General features: G+C 41.2%; 1 protein-coding gene across 1 annotated transcript; it reads right to left on the bottom strand.

Annotated features, from left to right (window-relative positions):
• Positions 1 to 6,602: 6,602 nt before the first annotated feature.
• RPS14 (ribosomal protein S14) lies at positions 6,603 to 14,033 on the bottom strand. Its single transcript, XM_030212402.1, is given in 6 exon segments — positions 6,603 to 7,084; positions 8,833 to 8,889; positions 8,892 to 8,908; positions 10,738 to 10,899; positions 11,200 to 11,350; positions 13,816 to 14,033. Coding segments are annotated over 5 exon segments (453 nt in total). The 5' UTR covers positions 11,349 to 11,350; positions 13,816 to 14,033; the 3' UTR covers positions 6,603 to 7,016.
• Positions 14,034 to 21,296: the final 7,263 nt, after the last annotated feature.

A 21,296-nucleotide genomic window follows, 5' to 3' on the forward strand; every position in this document is an offset into this window, starting at 1 on the left:
AACAAAAGTGGTGTTATATTTATCTTGTACTGAAATGTATAGAAATGTGTTAAAGCCTAAAACCACATATTGGCCATTATTCTTTTTGTAGCTCTCATCTTCTTTGAAGTTAGGTAAAACCACAACTGCAAGCGTCTTAATTATTCACAAATCAATCCTGCTGGAATAAAATTCCCATTGGTGAGGCTGAGTGCATCACTTGTTACCAAGTTAACTTTAATATTAAAAGCCAGAACCAAAGGCTATTATAATTTTCGGTAACTTTCACTTCTTGTAGAAAGTTGGGGTAAACTTGAAAACAAAACGAACCGATTTCTTCTTTGATATCACTTCAAACAGTAATGTCAACATGGCAACGGCTGGTATAGTACAGCATCAGTAAATTAAACACCCATGAAAAACTAGCCTTTTTTTTTCTCCTCACAGGTGCCACTTCATAATTACACACGGGTATAATTGGAGGGGCATCTTCAAAAGAACGTCCAAGTCAGAACATCCCAAACAGTCCTCCATCTCCCATAGGAAACATCAAATTTTGTTTGAAAATATGAGAGATAGATGTCCATACCTAGAAACATCGAGTATGAACATCCATTTTACAAACTTGAACTTTCAAATTATGAACTGAGGAAAACATGGGACATGGATGTCTGTATGGTACCATTCTTTGAAAATGGCCACACAGACATGCATGATGAGCAGAAGGGCATCTTAGTGGTTAGTGCAGTGGACTGTGAACCAAGGGCTCAGGTTCAAAACCCAATACTTTTAGGGCCCTGTTTACAAAGGTGTGCTAGTGTTTTTAGCGTGCGCTGTGTAGATGCCCAAAGGAATATTATGGGCATCTACACGGTGTGTGCTAAATTTTAGCATGAACTAAAAATGCTAGTGCATCTTTGTAAACAGGGATCTTATTTTGTAATTGTGAGCCCTCCCAGAACATCAACATACCTACTGTATCTGAATGTATACCATTTCTATAGCCTTTAGGCTTGCATGTGGCTTATATATTTAGTTATGGTACATATTTTTCTGTTTATGGAGGGCTCACAATTACAACAAAAAAAGAAAGAGCAGAAGCAGAATTTGAACCTGTCACTTGGTTTACAGTCCACCGCAATCCCCATAATACGTGAATCTGTCATATAGCCTGGTTTCTGTGGTTTCACTTTCAGGGGAGAGATAGGGGTATAGCAGCCACTGGGGAGATTAAGGAGGTGTCATGCCTTAATCTCTCCAGTAGATAGCTGTTCAATCACCTGAAACAGGTCTAAATAAGGACAGCCTTCTTCTTAGCCATGGACATTTGTTCCCCTTCAGTTATCGCTTTTGCACATCCAGATTTCAGGCCTTCCCTTATCATGCCCTCAACATGCCCCCTTGTTTTTTGGAATACTGCAGTGTTTGACATCTCTTTTCTGCCTTTGCTAACTCGGTACTTGGACATCTCAAACACATGCACATCCATTTTGGCCTTTTGAGACAGCCATGTGCTTCAAAATAAGTGCCATAATCAGTATCCTTCCCAGTGGTGTAGCTATGGGGGCCCATGGGGGCCTGGGCCCCCCCAAATTGACTGTGCCCCTGGTTTGGCTGGCAGGGGTCCCCAACCTCCGCCAGATGAAGCATTTGTCCAGTGCTGGTCTCTGGCATTGCTGCACGACCGGCCCTGCTCTCTTCTCCTCACATCCGGCATGCTAATTTTAGTGAAACTCCCACTAGCCGAGGTATGTGCAGCGGTGGCGGCTGTGGCGTTGCTTCAGCTGGCGGGGTTTGAGGACCCTTGCCAGCTAAGGTATGTGCAGCAGTGCTTCAGCTGGCGGGAGTTGGGGACCCCTGCCAGCCAAGATATGTGCAGCGGTAGGGAGGCGGACCAAAATGTGCCCCCCCCCCCCACCTTTCCTGTCAATTTTGGAGCAGAGACCATAGAGTCTGCCTGGTGCAGATCTTACTTCCCAACTACTGGAGTTGGCGTCAAAGCCCTCTCTAGACTTGATCGTTATCTGGGGGCCATTTACAAGACCCAGACCATAGAAGTCTGCCCAGTTTTGGTCTTACTTCACAAGTGCTGATCTTGACACTAAAATTCAGAATTTCAATTCTAGGGGGAGAGGAGATGGTGTTTAACATCCACACGGATGGTTAAACAGCATCTGCCCTGCCGATTACAGATGAGCCAGTGGTTAATTTATCTTATACCATATTTGCATTCTAGATCAAACCATCAATTCAGAATGCCTAAAATCTGTATTAATGGAATTAATTTGCTTCCAATGGCTCTTTTATGGTAAATTTAGGCTTAATGACAAACAAACCAGTTATTCCATTCCTGTTGGCCAAGCTGCAAACCTTGTGGAAGTATAAAAATGAAACTCATACCCAAGAGAACACTTACGTTCTCCACCTACCATCCAATTCTGGTCGCCGCATCTCAAAAAAGATATAGTGGAATTAGAAAAGGTGCAGAGAAGGACGACGAAAATGATAAAGGGGATGGGACGACTTCCCTATGAGGAAAGGCTAAAGCAGCTAGGGCTCTTCAGCTTGGAGAAAAGGCAGCTGAGGGGAGATATGATAGAGGTCTATAAAATAATGAGTGCAGTTGAACGGGTAGATGTGAAGCGTCTGTTCACGCTTTCCAAAAATACTAGGACTAGGGGGCATGCGATGAAGCTACAATGTAGTAAATTTAAAACAAATCAGAGAAAAGTTTTCTTTACTGAATGTGTAATTAAACTCTGGAATTTGTTGCCAGAGAATTTGGTAAAGGTGGTTAGCTTAGCGGAGTTTAAAAAAAGTTTGGATGGCTTCCTAAAGGAAAAGTCCATAGATCGTTATTAAATGGACTTGGGGAAAATTCACTATTTCTGGGATAAGCAGTATAAAATGTTTTGTACATTTTTGGGATCTTGCCGGGTATTTGTGTCCTGGATTGGCCACTGTTGGAAACAGGATGCTGGGCTTGATGGACCTTTGGTCCTTCCCAGTATGGCAATACTTATGTAAAGGCACAAGATTGGAAGGAGAGATATGAGAAATGGGATGTAGGAGGTAGAAAGGCCATGAAAATATTTAAAGTAGCTAATTATCCTAACACCAATAAAATTATGTAATAACTCTTGCAAAAGCAGGTAACCCTGACATTTATTTATTAATTCACATATACCACCTTTCTGGTTCAAGTCAATCACAGCAGTTTACAATACAGGTCAGTGAACTACTAAATTATTCACATGAAAATTAATCATAAAATGGAGTTTCAGGGTTACTATCCAGCTTATTTTCAAAAGAGATCGCTGACACAAATCGGGAGATGGCCAGCCATCTCCTGAAGCCAGTCAAATCGGTATAATCGAAAGCCGATTTTGGCCAGATCCAACAGCTTTCCGTTGCCGGGACGGCCAAACTTCCCGGGGGCATGTCAGAAGGGTAGCGAAGGCGGGACAGGGGTGTGCCGGGGCATGCTTAAGAGATGGACGCTCTCGGCCGATAATGGAAAAAAGGGCGTCCCTGGCGAGAATTTGGTCCACTTTATTTGGTCCCTTATTTTTCAGGTCCAAGTCCCAAAACAGTGCCCCAACTGACCAGATGACCACCGGAGGGAATCGGGGATCACCTCCCTGACTCCCCAGTGGTCACTAACCCCCTCCCACCCTCAAAAAACTTTTTTTTGCCAGCCTCTGATATCATACTCAGGTCCATCGCAGCAGTATACAGGTCCATGGAGCAGTTTTAGTGGGTGTAGTGGACTTCAGGCAGGCGGACCCAGGCCCACCCCCCTACCTGTTACACTTGTGGTGGAAAATGGGAACCCTTCTAAACCCGTTGTACCCACATGTAGGTACCCCCTTTCACCCCTTAGGGCTATGGTAGTGGTTTATAGTTGTGGGGAGTGGGTTGGGGGGTGCTCAGCACCCAAGGTAAGGGAGCTATGCACCTGGGAGCTATTTTTTATTTTATTTTTTAATTTTTAGAAGTGCCCCCTAGGTGTCCTGACATGTGAGGGGGACCAGTGCACTACAAATGCTGGCTCCTCCCATGTCCAAACGCCTTGGATTTGGCCGGGTTTGAGATCGCCGGCCTCGGTTTCCATTATCGGCGAAAACCGATGCTGGCCATCTCTGACATTTGGCCGGCCCCAACCGTATTATCGAAACGAAAGATGACCGCCCATCTCGTTTGAAAATACGGTCGGCCCTGCCCCCAGTCAAAAATGCCCTTCTATATAATTTTGTCAAACTAGACACTTGGGGCCTCTTTTACAAAGATGCACTACTGAGGCTCGGTGTGGCAAATGGTCTTCCTCTCATTTTCCACGTGGGAATTGCTAGCACGGCTTTGTAAAAGAAGCCGTTAAATATTTCCACAGCCTTTCTTTCCCCACTAGTATTGGAGTACATAAACCTGTCAACAGTTTCTGTGGAGATCAAGTAGGGCCATAAGATTCTTCCATAACCAGGTCTTCATCTATTTCATTTAGGTGAGCATTTCCACTATTTTCTTTGCAGTTTACAACTCTGCCACTTTGGTTTATGTTCTAAGATTGTTGCTGGGTTTTTTTTGTACATTTATTGATTTGTTTTTTTTTTGTCTGATCTCCAAACCATTTCATGATCAAGCAATGCACGTTGAAGCTGAACCCTATAAAATGTCCATTAGTGTATAGAACTGTAGTCACAATTAGCAGAGGCACTGAATGGACCTGTGCCAACTGCACACGTGTCAATTAGCATGATGTATGTCCCACACCCTACCTGCGCTTTGCTTTCCACACCTATGCCCAACTTAGTTGTCACCCCCTAAAACAAAATGCTCTTAATGAGAATTTACACACACTAAATGCTAAACTAACCTAACACACTTTAGTAAAAGGGCCCCTTTACCGGTTAGGTAATTTAGGGCCTCATCAAACTGTGCCAGCGGTCCCCAGTGTGGTAATGCCAACAAAGCCCATTCACTCTGAATGGGCTTCATTGGCACTGCCACACAGCTTGATAAAAGGAACCCTTAAATAGGTAATATTGTCTCATCGCTGTTTGCTCATCCCTTAGCAGGGCAAGAGCCATTCACAGTAGAAACAGGGCAAAATAGTGCAATGGCTAAAATAATAATACATACTTATTTTGTACCCTCAAGAACCCCACAGTAGCTGAAAAATAAAAATCTAGTTTTCAGCATCTATAAAAAGAACTGTAGCCTTTGCAAACATATTTATTATATGGCTTTCAGCAATTAATAATTTTTTTTAAAGAGGTGAAGCCTGAAAACTACTGCCATTAAACTTATATTTTGTCAGAATATTATATTTCCTTTTTTTCCAGCCAGGGTGAGGTAGGTTGCTCTCACGCCCTGGCTCATTTTAGCTCCAGCACCCTTACACAATCATATTTTTTTGCACCCTCAGCTTGACAGGAGATGCAAAAATCACCAACTCAGTGTGCAAACACTGACCATAGAAATAGTAGAGACATGCAATACTGCCATATTAACCCAATCAAAAAGAGGACAATAGTTTTAAATTTAATGTCAAAAGGAAGTTACTTGTACTTTTTGGAGAAATTAAAAAGGAATTCCCATACAAATATTTCCCACTTTCCCTCTGCATGGTTTCTTCTTTCAGTTTAAACCTCATCACAGAATGGTTCTGTAACTGAAACAATTTGTTTATTAAATCAATGGGACAAGATATGCAAATTCTTGCTCTTTACCGACATTAGTACAAAGAACAGAGGAACCATACCCTAAATTTAAACTTACCTGTTAATTTCCTTTCCTTGAGTCTTACCAGACCAGTTGGTTATGGCCCCTTTACAACAGATGCATGCAGAGAAAAGGCAAAGAGGTGGACTCTACTACTGGTGCCTCAGAGACCTCCTTTTCAGTATGTCCTAACCAAGCCCTTTCAAGCAACTCTAACTTTAGGGTTATAGGCAACAGTATGCACAACAGTTCAGTAAGTCAGGTTGACCAGGAGACAGCAGTTCCAAACACCCCACAAAACACTCTCAACTTAATTCCCAGTACCAAGACATTACCATACACTATACAGAAGTTTCTTCCTCCAATGTCAGAGCTGCTGCCAGAAAGGGAGGGCTCCTGGACTAATTTTAAGACTCGAGGAAAAGAACAGATAAGTTTAAAAAACAACTCATCTTCCTCATCTTTACCAGAACAGTAAAAAAAAAAAATTATATTATATATATATATATATAAAATGTACCCAAGCTACTGAACTAAACTGGGCAGGGAATAGTGGTAAGAGTGCCCAATGCTCCACCAAGGAAGATGGCTCTGCTACACCAAGTCTGAATTTGCCCTGGAACTAGCTCCTGTCTCACAATGTACACTGAAGCAGAGGCTTCCTTGAGCCAGCACGCAATGGGCGCCTTTGATGCTATTTCACCCATCCATGGTGCTTGCCCTTAAGCCATTAGGCCAGCCCTAAACAATTACAATCCAAAAATAAAAGCCACAAAAAATTAAATTTCAGCGCTCAGACCAGCTGAGATTAGGCCCATGAGTAGGATTCATTAATTTTTGTCTACCGGTTATGATAAATTGTATTCCATTATGAGATCCATCTTACACTTGAGAAGAGCAGCTTCAGCAGTGACATTTTATTATTTCACCAGTGATAATAAACTGCATTCCAGGTCCCTGACTAGACTGGAATCAAGCACATTCCTCACACTTGGGATGAAATCGTCCTATAGCAACTTTCAGTGGAAAATTCAGTATTGATAACATTTGAAAGTAAGAGCCTCGCTCCAAATTAAGAGCTGTAGCTGGACAGTAATACATCAGGACTTGCTTGCTGCACACGTACTGGAACAGAACTCTGTATACCTATTATACTTATATATCATAAAATACGGTGGGCAGTGCAAGTTTCATACGCTTTGTTAGAAGGTTAAGAGGTATGCTAGGTCCTTGTTATTAAAAACACACAGTGAGTCAAGAAGTTGGTCTGATTTCTTTTTTTTTTTTTTACTAAACAGTAATATCAACCAAATAATCTACAGACGACGACCACGGCGACCACCCTTTCTACGAGTGCTGTCCGAGGGAATGGGGGTAACATCCTCTGTAGGAGAAAAAGAGACATTTGTTTTAAAAAAATCACCTCGATCAAACTCTTGCTTATTTCAGAAGTACAAATCAAGTAACAGTTCTCCAAAGCTATTATTTTTAGCCAAGCAAATACCAAGGAACATAAAAAAAGACTAATCTTGTCATAAGATTGTTACTGCTACTATTAAAGCAGCGATATCTGATTTACTATTCAGCAAAAACTGATCCTGTCCAATCTACGTCAACTTGGTTCTGAAACAAATGTTTCTTAAACTTTCTCTGCTTTTCAGCAGAACCTTCTTTTTGCCAGCCCCCAACAACCAGTTCTTTAAACAGTAAGAACTACTGTATCAAAAGAGATGGATGTTGAGAAAGTTTAAGAAACATTTGTTCAGAACCAAGTTGACTTAGATTGGACAGGATCAGCTTTTTGCCGAATAGTAAATCAGATATCACTGCTTTAAGCTTTACTGAATTCATTTTTTAATGAATATATTTATTCCCCCTCCCCTTGGTGAAAATAGGTAGGTACCAATTTAAATTCTGAATAATAAGTAACCAATTATGAGCTATACAGTAAAGCTGATAATGAACAAAATGGCCCATCCAGTCTGGCCAGCATTGTGTTTGAGGTTATGACGGCTGGTCTGTGCAGGTTACCCCTCTGTCTTATTTATGTTATTTTATTTATTTGTTGCATTTGTATCCCACATTTTCTCACCTATTTGCAGGCTCAATGTGGCTTACATATGTCATTATATACTCTCCTGTTATGCACGGAATGATCAAGCACCAATTTTAGCTACTTTTAAACCAAAGTAACAAAATCTCATTAAACGTGATCTAACAAGCCGGTTTCTCAGTTGCCAGCCTGCTGCCTGCTCTAACCACTAGAATACTCTACCACTCTGATTTTATTCTTATATACCACATGCAACCCAATAGCTATTGAAGTGGTATACATTCAGGTACATTTCTGTTCCCGGAGTACTCAAAATCTTAGTTTGCACCTGAGAAAATAGAGGGTTAAGTGACTTGTCCAACAACACAAGAAGCTGCAATGGTATTGAACTGGGCTTCCCTGATTCTCAGCTGGCTGCCTCTCCACTCATAAAACCAATGATCAAGAAGGAATTGCAGTATATGTAACAAGATGGGGAAACTGGCAGACTGGATGGGACTTGCGATTGGTCATATTGTGTTTCAATGTGGAGAGGAAGAAAACAAAATACTAAAATGAGCACACACAGGCTGTAGTGAGAGTGAAGATAGTGGAAAGGGATAAACAGTAAAAAGACAAGAGGAAAAGAAAACAGACATTAAAAAAAAAGTACAGTAGATGCACAGAACAAAAACTCTCTAAAGCAATCCTTAAACATCAAGTGACTAAATAAAAATGGTGTGCATATAAATTATTAAAACCCATACACACAACCCCTCACCTCCCCTCCCAAAGAACTATGCATAACTGCTTAGAAGAATCTTGCAAAAACTAAACCACAGAATTTCCTAACCCTTTCCACAAAGTCTATCTGGGAATAATTACTCCAGTTATACGAATGGTGACAAAGAAAGCACAAAGCATGGGGAGTAGATAAATAACTACATCAGCAAACTAGAACATTTATAAACAATGAACATCGGGACTCTAGGTATAGATTACTTAAAAAAAAATTATACACACATACACACACGATAGATTTACGCTGCTGTAAAATATTAGTTTTTATTGCTAGTTTATAGTCGCAACAAAAACCTTACCAATGCGGCCGATTTTCATGCCAGAACGAGCCAGAGCTCGGAGGCAGGACTGTGCACAGGTCCTGGGGTCTTGGTCCTTTAAAAAAAGGAAAAAAAATGGTAGTTGATTTAACTACAGTACAGGAAGAGATCTAAAAGTGATATCGCTCTAAGCCACCAAATTCAGAGCCTAAAACTTATCATGCAAGAACCTGCTTTCAGGTTGCCCCTGTGGCTCAGACCATAGCATTGGAGATTCAATTTTAAGTTTTGGTCTGAGACCGGGTGCACCATGGATATGCTCAGCACCAGAAAGAAAGCAAAGAGGTTCTTCTACTGTGACGACCACTACTGACTGATTGAGCACTACTGAGAACAAGACTCAAACTCCTTTCTAGCCCCCCTTCTCCCCGGGCTTCAAGATAACTGGGGATATTTTTTTTAATTGTATTTTTCAAATTTGCACATTTATTTACATAGATATTAAAAAACAAAGCAAATCCAAGTCCACATCAATAGAAAGTCAGGAGATAATCAAAAGAAAGAAAACCAAAACACAATTTTTAGATGCAAAAAAACACATCAATTCTAAGTACCAACTATCTAAGACCCTAATAATATTAATCCCCCATCTAGCTGACAAACCACCAACTGCGCTGAATCAAAAATACATAATTAGACATCAACTGGGGATTTAAAAAGGAAATGGAATAAATGTTTGGCAGCAGAATCTCTAGATAAAACTATCCTAATTCAATACCATGAAAGCCATAGGTTCTCAGTTTTAGGAGACAGAATGCAAATCTATTTGGCTAATGTTTGTCTCTACCTATACTAACATCCTGCCCTCTAAACACTAAAACAAACTACATTAGTAATACATTGAAGCACTGCAGATAAAGTACAAAATGGACCATCCAGTCTTCCCAAACAAGAATAGTTCATTTTGGATTAGATGCACATAAGAGCTTGCATATATAACCAGTACTAATCCAATTCCCACTCCCCATGTCTGCTAATTAACTCTCCATATTTGTTTTCAGTATACCCCAAAAACTAACAATAATGGTTTCTACCACTTGTGCCAGCAAGGGCTAATATGGCCTATTATTTTTACTTTGTTTCTTACAAGATCAATACTGAAGGCAACAAACAGGCCCTCTTTCTATGTTAAAATCCAGTCTCCCACACTAACTGGTTTGAATTTTAACCACGCAGGTCCTCTACTCCTTCTGCATGATCAAAGAAGTAATATCATTCTTCCATGCAAGGTACTCCAGTGGCCAAAAGGGACAAAATGGTAAAAAAACAAAAAACAAGCCTAGGAGAGTCCCCGTTCAGCTACTGACAAACTCTATCAAGTATATCAGGACAGCACAGTAATAAAACCAGGCTCTTTGAATAATAAACATATGTTCTTGTCTTTATAATTAAACTAGTAAAAGAGGCTCGTTTCAGAGCAAATGAAACGGGCGCTAGCAAGGTTTTCGTCGCCAACACCCCCCCTCCCTCCCTGGCCAACCCCTTCGTTGTTCTGCCCTTGCTCCGCCCCCAACATCATGAGTTTGACGTGAGGGTGGGGCCCGGAGTGATTTCCCAACCCCGCCTCCCTGTCAACCCCTTCGTTGTTCTGCCATTGCTCCGCCCTCGAGGGCGGGGCCCGGAGCGATTTTGGTGGCTTCACCACCACGAACCTTCGAACCTTTTTGAAGGAAGTCAGGGCTTGGCTTCACTGACGTCAGTGTCCTCAGAACGTTGAGGGTGAGTTTTATTATAGTAGATGGGAAAAATTGAATACAACTTACTTGCACAATCTATTAAACATTCCATGCTTTTTTGCCTTCTCTTGCCATATTTTAGGTCAGAAGCAATACTTATTCTCCTGCCTATCGTTAAGAACATGTATCTGCTCTGAATCACACTCACCGGTTTCCACCTGTTGCACGCAGTTTGATGTGAAGGGCAGTGATGCCCAGCTCCTTGCACCTCTGGGCAACATCCTGCGCTGCCAACATGGCAGCATAGGGAGAAGACTCATCTCTGTCAGCCTTCACTTTCATACCACCAGTCACGCGGCAAATTGTTTCTCTGGAAAAGCAGAGATAAATAAGTACCAATGTTATCTAAAGAAACAATAATTACAAAAACACTACTTTGTCGATATTTGATCAGCCAGCCTACAGCTTGCTTCAGGAATTCCCATCAAAATAACCAGTAGCAGTTGAATAAACATTTGGTAAGGAAAAAACAACCATTCAACCCTGTCAAAAAAACTGGAGGCATCCTGGGCAACATACTATCCATATGAGGAAAACAGACACATCCACAGAAAGGGTATTATCTAGTCCTATATAAAAGGAATTACCAGACACCATATGGGCTACTTACTTGCCAGAGAGATCAGTGACATGGACAAAAGTGTCATTGAAGGATGCAAAGATGTGGCAAACTCCAAATACATTTTCACCTTCAGCAACTTGAGGTCCCAGACTGATGACCTGTTCTTCCTTCTTTTCCTTGCCTTTACGAGGAGCCATTTCTAAAATTTAAAAAAAAACCAACTTAGTATGAATACTATATTTAGATTATTCAGTTGGCAGCTAATAAAGTCATCAGAAATGTTCTTACTAACAAAATAGGACAATAAACAAAAATAAAAGTATTAGTATTTACAATTTTTAAAAGCTCCTCCCCAGTATTATAAATCAAGCTACTACTACTATTTAGCAGTTCTATAGCGCTACAAGGTGTACGCAGCGCTGCACAAACATAGAAGAAAGACAGTCCCTGCTCAAAGAGCTTACAATCTAATAGACAAAAAATAAATAAAGTAAGCAAATCAAATCAATTAATGTGAACGGGAAGGAAGAGAAGAGGGTAGGTGGAGGCGAGTGGTTACAAGTCAAAAGCAATGTTAAAGAGGTGGGCTTTCAGTCTAGATTTAAAGGTGGCCAAGGATGGGGCAAGACGTAGGGGCTCAGGAAGTTATTCCAGGCGTAGGGTGCAGCGAGACAGAAGGCGCGAAATCTGGAGTTGGCAGTAGTGGAGAAGGGAACAGATAAGAAGGATTTATCCATGGAGCGGAGTGCACGGGAAGGGGTGTAGGGAAGGACGAGTGTGGAGAGGTACGGGGAGCAGCAGAGTGAGTACATTTATAGGTTAGTAGAAGAAGTTTGAACAGGATGCGAAAACTACTACTACTACTTAACATTTCTAGAGCGCTACTAGGGTTACGCAGTGCTGTACAATTTAACGAATAAGGACGGTCCCTGCTCAGAAGAGCTTACAATCTAAAGGACGAAATGTCAAGTTGGGGTAGATGAGATTTCCTGAGAAGAGATGAAGTGATTAGGTGCCGAAGGCGACATTGAAGTGGTGGCTTTGAGCAATGATTTGAAGATGGGTAGGGAGGGGTCCCGGCGTATGGGCTCAGGGAGTTTGTTCCAAGCGTGGAGTGAGGCGAGGCAGAAAGGGCGAAGCCTAGAGTTGGCGGTGGTGGAGAAGGGTACTGAAAGGAGGGATTTGTCTTGAGAGCGGAGGTTACGGGTAGGGACGTAAGGGGAGATGAGGGTAGAGAGGTAAGGAGGGGCTGCAGATCGAGTGCATTTGTAGGTGAGTAGGAGAAGCTTAAACTGTATTCGGTATCTGATCGGAAGCCAGTGAATTGACTTGAGGAGAGGGGTGATATGAGTATATCGGTTAAGGCGGAAGATAAGACATGCGGCAGAGTTCTGAATGGACTGAAGGGGGGATAGATGGCTAAGTGGGAGGCCGGTGAGGAGTAGGTTGCAGTAGTCAAGGCGAGAGGTAATGAGAGAGTGGATGAGAGTTCGGGTGGTGTGCTCGGAGAGGAAGGGGCGAATTTTGCTAATGTTATAGAGGAAGAAGCGACAGGTCTTGGCTATCTGCTGGATATGCGCAGAAAAGGAGAGGGAGGAGTCGAAGATGACACAGAGGTTGCGGGCAGATGAGACGGGGACGATGAGGGTGTTATCAACTGAGAGAGTGAAGGGAGAGGAGAAGTGGGTTTGGGTGGGAAAACAATAAGTTCAGTCTTGGCCATGTTCAGTTTCAGGTGGCGGTTTGACATCCAGGCAGCAATGTCAGATAAGCAGGCTGATACCTTGGCCTGGGTTTCCGCAGTGATTTCTGGTGTGGAGAGATAAAGCTGGGTGTCGTCAGCATAAAGAAAACGGATAGGGAGCCAGTGAAGGGTCTTGAGGAGAGGGGTTGTATGAGTAAATCATTACTTTGTTAACCCCATCATACTTTGGGACAGCATCAGAAATAAGCAATTGTCAGCCAGGGAAATGTAATAGTAATAATAATAACAACCAACATAAAAAGAAAAGTGTAGTTATAACAAGGATGCAAACATAACAGGAGAAATGATCAACAACAAGGAAAACATGAAAGTCCGCGTTATGTTCTAGTTAATTTAACTAGAAGTAATGCTCTAATAGTTAATGGATTTAATTGGCTGCTCTTTAAAACATAAGATCAGAGCAGCATACAATGTAAAATACAAAATAAGATAAGCACCATGCAAATAAAAAGTATTAGAACATCTAACAAAAATAATTTATACAACTGGACAAACAGGTGAAATCACTATGGAAAAGAAACAATATGAGAATATATTGGGAAGAATACAAGGAAGGGATAAAACTATTAAGTGCATACTCCCAACTCGTCTTTAAACACCACCCTGAGTTAGCTGGAGAAGAGGTTAAACTCCTGCAGGAACAGCTAAAGAAAAATTCCAAATGTTAAGGCCGGCTTTAAACTTTGCATATGAAGGTTCAGATCTGAGATTTCAATTTTAAGCTATGTACTACAAAGCAAAGCATAAAACAGAAGCAGCAAGCATTTTCCTTTTGCTTCAAACCTGGCTCCCTTTATTCTCGCACCCTAGACCAAAACCCAGTAGTTAACAACAAGCAGTGATACAAATCTTTTCATCATGAAGTTTATTTTCTGTGAAATTACGGTATGAAACGTTACCATAAATCCAAGGAAGAAACCTTGAATGCCGGAAACTCTCGGTAGCACCAGGCCTCACTCCCTTCCGGCCCAGCTCCTATTCAAGCATCTTCCATTCAGCATCCTCGCCAACAAACCGCATTAATACTACCTAATATAGAAAGCTAAAAGCTTCTCTTTTCACAGTAAGGAACGAGGTATAGTCTTCAGCCCCTCAATTCTAAAGATTACTTCAGATCAACCACACAAGACTGTACTCACTTCTCTCCGCTCGTGGAACCGCTACAGGAAAGGAATGGGCCTCAGCTACGGCAGCAAAAGGTCACTTCGTCACCCCGGAAGTAGTACTGTTGTGATTCGTGGGAATGAATATTATTCTTCCATATATTAATTGTACGGTTTAAGTCTCGATTATATATGTTTTAGTATATACGTTATATGATTTCATGGTCTTTAAAAATATAAAGATATCTGTTTTCGATTGGATGCCCTTCACTGTCATGGCGACGGCGTTCGGTGGCTCTCTGCTGTGATGATGTTTCTTTAGGTTTGGTTATGAAATGCACTGTAAACGCGTCGCCCACCCTGTGTTTTAGACAGAAACTTATCATAGGAGTATGGACGGCTGAAGGAACGAGGATAGTGAAAGCAGACATATTTCTTATTTCTTTTTTTTTTATAACTTTATTTATAAATTTCAAGGTTCATAGAGACATATGAATATGTATATATTGGTTTGAACAAATCCAAACCCCCTTGAACAACTCAACCCTCCTCCCTCCCTCCCCCTTTTGATACCCTTCCCTCTGTTCTCTTTATGTCATACAGTTATTCCGATTCTAATAGCCCTACATTTAACATTGCTGTGTGGAGTAGTCCTTTACTCCACTTGCTATTCATAGTTGTGGTATCACCAACTGGGGCACATCAAGTTCAACCCCTGCCTGGGATCGCCATCCCTTGTATTTGTCCCATATTTTAAAGAACTGGATTATTTGTCCATTTTTAAACACGGTCAGTTTTGACATCTGATACAAGTGGTCCATTTTATGTATAACCTTTACTACTGGAGGAGCCAGCTGTTCTTCCATGCTGCCACCACCGTAATCGTACTTGCCACCAAAAACATGGAAGCTAAGCAATGTAATGGTAGTCCTGTGGGTCGAAAATGCAACAGGCAATGGTCCACTGTCCCGGGTACCTCTTCCTATTGAAAGCAGACATATTTCTGAGCACAAGTCTCTTTCTTAATACAGTTTGCTGATAGTTTAAAGGATATGTGCCTCAGGTACCTGCTTAATTGGTATAATTTAGCATGTGTTGCCGTATTGTTCGAGAGAAACCTGCGTTTTCAGCTGAGGCTGCCAATTACCAATTCCAGGAGAGAGAGAAACAGAGACTTTTTGGCTGAGGCGGTATTTCCTGCCAACCTTATCTTGGCGTATTATCAGCATGCAGCACTGATTGCAATGGATAGAATAATTGGACTACAAATACTACAGTGCTTTGCTTTGGGATGTAAGTTTAAAACCTGGACTGGATAACTTGGCAGCTCTGTAAAATTCCGTTGTTGTTATAGTTTGTTTTTACCTAGATTTTAGTGGTCAATTTCAAGAACCACACCCACAAAGAATCTTGGGGGGGGGGGGATGATGGCCACTGAGATTATTTGGGGGGATAGATAGGTTTTCTTTTTAAGTTTTTAAATCAGTCCTATTGCTCAACGGCAGTGCTACTCAACCCAGCTCTCAGGGCACACCAGTGGCGTGGCTGCTGAAAACTCCCAACAACTGTCCCCTCCTGCATACCTTGTAAATAGGCAGATGGCATGCAGGTGAGACAAGGAGAGACCAAATCATCTGTGGGACAGGGAGGGGTCTTCTGCCCACCCATCTTGGGTCCAGGCCCACTCAAATTTGGGTGTCTAGTAACGCCCCTGGGCACACCAAGCCAGTCCTGTTTCTAGAGTATCCACAATAAATATGCATAAAAATAAACCAAATTCTGAGTTCAAACTCATAAACCAGTCACTCGTCTAAGTATACTATGCACCATACAGTGACCACCTTATTATTTGATGTTTCAATATGCATTTATTTCTTAAATGTTATCACTTCTCAGATTTAATATGTATCTCATGTATATATCATATACTAATTATCCTCACCATTCAAACACTCCTCTCATTCATACATTCTTACTTCTACTCTCAGCAAAAACTTGCTCATTTCACGAGCCGATAAGGGAGGGGGAGTCATAGTTCAGATAAGGAGCAATATGATAAGGAGGCGAACCGTCAGCTTAGGGACCAGGAATTTTATAGGGAGTTAGATCATGACCCTACGAATGAGTATCAACATGAGGTGGATATATTATTAAAAGAAGGTAATCATCTTGGTACCATATCTAGTAAAGAGTACAAATATCTGTTCCGACAATTTCCAACTGTGCCCCACATTTATTTTATTCCTAAAAGCCATAAAAATCTGAATAATCCTCCAGGGCGCCCTATTGTCAACAGCAGAGGCTCTTTATGGGAACCAATATCTCAGTATTTGGATTTCTATCTGAATCCAGAAGTCCCTAAAATTCCATCTTATGTTAAGGACTCTATGGCTATGTTGTGTCAATTAAATGATCTGAATATTTCTACGGACTCAGAGATCACCATAGTAACCCTGGATGTCAATGCGCTATATACGAATATCCCTCAGCAAGCAGCATTAAACATCATAGATGCAAAATTGAATAAGCTTGAGCTGTCAAAGGAACAATTATACTGTTAATCAGATGGCTAAGATGGTTATCCTTAAGAACTATTTTTCACATCAGGACAGATTTTATTTACAAATAAAAGGAGTGGCAATGGGGGCTACTGTCGCTCCGACAGTAGCCTGCCTGTACATGGCCGCCTTTGAGGCCTTATTTGTTATGAACAGCATATATAGGTCTTCGATAGTTCTTTGGCGCAGGTACATAGGTGATGTCCTGTTGATATGGAAGGGGGATAATGCGAGCTTACAGCAATTCATTGTGTATCTGAACCAAGTTGACAGTAACATATTATTCACTAGCCATGTGGGAGGCAGAGAGGTGTGCTTCTTGGATCTACACATCAAGTTCGAGCAGGGCAGATTTACCACTAAAACATATTGCAACCCCATATCACAATACATTACTCCATAATGGAAGCTCACATCCTAAGCATTAAAGAAGGAGGAGTGGCCTAGTGGTTAGGGTGGTGGACTCTGGACCTGGGGAACTGAGGAACTGAATTCAATTCCCACTTGAGGCACAAGCAGCTCCTTGTGACTCTGGGCAAGTCACTTAACCCTTCATTGCCCCAGGTACAAATGAGTACCTGTATATAATATGTGGGAAAGCACGGGGTACAAATGTAACAAAAAATAAAATACCCATAGGGCAATTCTGCAAGTACGTAGGGCCTGTTCGGACAAAAAAGATTTTAAGGAACAGGCTGCTCAGATGCATGATCAATTCCTTCAGAGAGGTTACCCCAGAAATGTAATTTGTAAGGCCTATAAACGTGCACACAATGCCCAAAGGGAATGGTTATTAAAGAAGAGGAGGAGAGTTGTAAGAAAGATAATCGATAACATGTGTGTTACCTAATGGACCTGGCATCTTTAAAATCAGAGATATTATTAGCAGACATTGGCCTATGTTGGGACTTTTGGAGGGGTTTGAAGATAGACCCAGATATGCTTATACAAGAGGGAGGAACTTAGGTGAGCTGCTAAGAAAGGGTAGAGGAGAGCAGAAAACATGGTGGTCACTCTAAATGTGATAGATGTGTATATTGCCCCTAGGCCATCCAAATTAACCTAATCAGACATGTGCAAAGAAGTTTTTTCTGTATGATAGAACTAATTGCAATTCTGACATGGTAGTCTATGCAGTAACTTGCCCGTGTACATTATGGTACATAGGGCAAACTGTCAAGAAGGTGAAATTGCGTATGGCACAACATTTAAGTAACCTTCGCTTAAGGAAATTGGATATGCCATTAGTAGATCATTGGATCGAAAAAGGGCATTCTGTGGAAGATTTCAGGTTTGTGGTGCTATCGCAATTTCATCCAACAGAAGGGGCATATTCTTCACAAGATGATGTGCAAAGAACAAAGGTTTATATATGAATGGCACACGGTACACCCACTGGCCTGAACAAAGAGGTAGATTGGACAGGGCTGTGAGAGGGGAGGCAGAGGAAGAGTTTCTATGTGTATATATAAACAGCACGCATGCGTTGGCGTTCTATTAGCGGCAGCGCCATTTTTCAGACTTCTAGGGAGGAAGCGCAGTCTGTTCAATACAGCCGACATGGTATCCAAGGTACTTAATAATAAAGTGTGTAGGCTGATAGTACTGTTTTGGAAATGATTTGTATTCCCATGGTATCATATCTAATTTCCTTTTAGTCAACCCCTGAAGATGCCTTAGGGTGAAACGCAACGTTTGCGTAGGGTTGACGGCATAAGAAATTGGATATCAGACCTGTGTCAGCGGTCTTCTTCGGACGACAGCTAACTGAAAGTACATCAGGAACGTTTGGTTTAGCACGCAGTTCTCAAGGGAAGTTTCCTTTCTACAGAAACAACACTAAGGTTGTATAGGACTTTGCTTGTACAATCGGGACTATATATAACTGCAGCCAGTTTTGGCTTAAGAAGAAGCTCCAACTGCACAGAGTGATAACACGTTATAGACATTTGTGATCTATGTGGGACTCTGAATTTTCTATATCGAGCAGTCAGTGATATTATGTTAGTAATACAGGCTTGAAAACAAGGAAACTGTTAATACCTTGAAAATGTGTATTTGATATATTGTGGCAAGTTTTGCTGAGAGTAGAAGTAAGAATGTATGAATGAGAGGAGTGTTTGAATGGTGAGTATAATTAGTATATGATAATACATGAGATACATATTAAATTTGAGAAGTGATAAAATTTAAGAATAAATGCATATTGAAACATCAATAATAAGGTGGTCACTGTATGGTACACAATAAATATGCATGAGATATTGCATATACTCTGTTCATAGGAGCCAGCCCTATGGGTGCTGGTGCACACCCAATATTGAGCAAACCTTTTGACCGTGTCCAGGGAGAGGCTATTTCCACTCCTTTTTGCACCCCCAATCATTTTGAAAGTTGGCTCCTATGATCAGTATGCAATTTTCATCTTGAAAAATTCCAGGAATTTATGGGTTTAAGTCACTTTGAACCAATAGAAAAGGTTGCTACTTGTTTTGCATTTTTTTGTCATAATTTGGTAATTTCAGGGGGGGGGAAGGGTTAGTGATTAATACTGGAAATTTTTTGAATCTAGGAAATATTTGACAAAGAGAATATTGTTTGAGATCTAGATAAGATTGTGATGGTTGATAGGTATAGTATAGATATATGAGAATAGTATGGCTTATTTTTTGAACCAGAGGTACTTATTTGAGAAGCATGTTCAGGTTTTAGATGTGCATAAACTAACATTTAAAAGTTCATATTGCATAAACATCTAAGGGGTGTGGTTATTACGTGGGCTACTGTTAGGATGTGTGATTTACCTCTAATTCGTCCTATTTTAGCACAAGATCCTATTTTTGCAGTGAGGTAAGAACATAAGAGTAGCCATACTGGGTCAGACCAATGGTCCATGTAGCCCAGTATCCTGTTTCCAAACAGTGGCCAAAGCCAGGTCACAAGTACCTGGCAGAAACCCAAATCATGCCAACATTCCATGCTACAAATCCCAGGGCAAGCAGTTGCTTCCCCATGTCTGTCTCAATAGCAGACTATGGACTTTTCCTCCAGGAACTTGACCAAACCATTTTTTAAAAACCTACTAAGCGCAGTTGCCGCATCCTCTGGCAAAGAGTTCCCGAGCTTAACTATTCGTTGAGTGAAAAAAATATTTCCTCCTATTTGTTTTAAAAGTATTTTCATATAACTTCATTGAGTGTCCCCTAGTCTTGTACTTTTGGAGTGAGTAAAAAATCGATTAACTTCTATTTGTTCTACACCACTCAGGATTTTGTAGACCTCAATCATATCTCCCCTTATCCGTCTCCTTTCCATGCTGAAGAGCCATAATCTCTTTAGTTCCATCCCTTTTAGCATTTTGGTCACCCCTCTTTGAACCTTTTCTAATTCCTCTATATCTTTTTTTGAGATAACAGTGACCAGAATTGAACGCAATATACAAGGTGTGTTCGCACAATGGAGCGATAAGGAGGCATTATAGTGTTTTCGGTCTTATTCACCATCCCTTTCCTAATAATTCCTAGCATTCTGTTTGCTATGGCGATCTAGTTACTAATAACTGGGATTAACAATAAAATAACCCATCTTAACGGTAGCCCACATTGATACTTCTCTCCTTAAATCCCAACTGTACATGTCTGAAACATAAAAATATGCATCCGGCGTGTTTTGAGTGAGACTAAGGCAGACCTACAAATAATATGTGTTTGCAGTTTCAGAAGGGGAATGCATGACTGTGTCCAAAAAGATGACACTAGCGTTTACTCCTTATATGTGTAAGTTTGAGAATAGTGTTTCTGTTAAGAGCTGCTCCACTGGAGGGATTAGGGAAGGCTGCTCTCTTAGGGCCTCTTTTACTAATCTGCATTAGCCATTCCCGGTGCGGCAAATGAAAGGAAGGTTGTGGATTGCTAGAGTGGCATAGTAAGAGGCTCTTAATATTTCAGTGGTTGATGCCCCCCCCCCCCCCCAAAAAAAAGCAATATTAGCAAGGGACACTGGGCTCTGTGACGGTTTGGGAAAATAAGTGTTTATGTTTTTTTAAATGGCTAATATAAATGTTTTGGGGGGGAAGTTATCAACATTGGCTACTATTAAGACGTTATTTTATTGTTAAGCCCACTTATTAGTAACTAAGGGGCCATTTTTCTGAAGGGCATTAAGCTCTAAATGCACGGTTAGCTCGCACCAACAGTCTACTGGAAAATGCGATATTTTGCCTGTTAGTGCATGGTAACCTGCGCGTTACCTATTTTTCAAAAGTATTTTTTGAAGGGGCATGGAAGCCTTAACCAGCTAGTTGCCTATATTAACCCTATTGGCAACATTAGCACACGGCCTACAGAAAAAAAAAATGTAAAGTGCTACATTGAATTTGGGTAACATAGTAGATGACGGCAGAAAAAGACCTGCACGGTCCATCCAGTCTGCCCAACAAGATAAACTCATATGTGCTACTTTTTGTGTATACCTTACCTTGATTTGTATCTGCCATTTTCAGGGCACAGACCGTAGAAGTCTGCCCATCACTAGCTGGGCGAATCTGGATCCAGTTGGCAACACTGATATCAAGCCCTAAAGCAGGGCTTTCCAAACCTGTCCTGGGGACCCCACAGCCAGTCCGGTTTTCAGAATATCCACAATGAATATGCATAAGACAAATTTGTATGCAGTGAAGGCTCAGTATATGTAAATTAATTCATGCATATTCATTGTGGA

The sequence above is a fragment of the Microcaecilia unicolor genome, chromosome 8 (genome assembly GCF_901765095.1).
Source record: "Microcaecilia unicolor chromosome 8, aMicUni1.1, whole genome shotgun sequence".
NCBI classification, from domain to species: domain Eukaryota; kingdom Metazoa; phylum Chordata; class Amphibia; order Gymnophiona; family Siphonopidae; genus Microcaecilia; species Microcaecilia unicolor.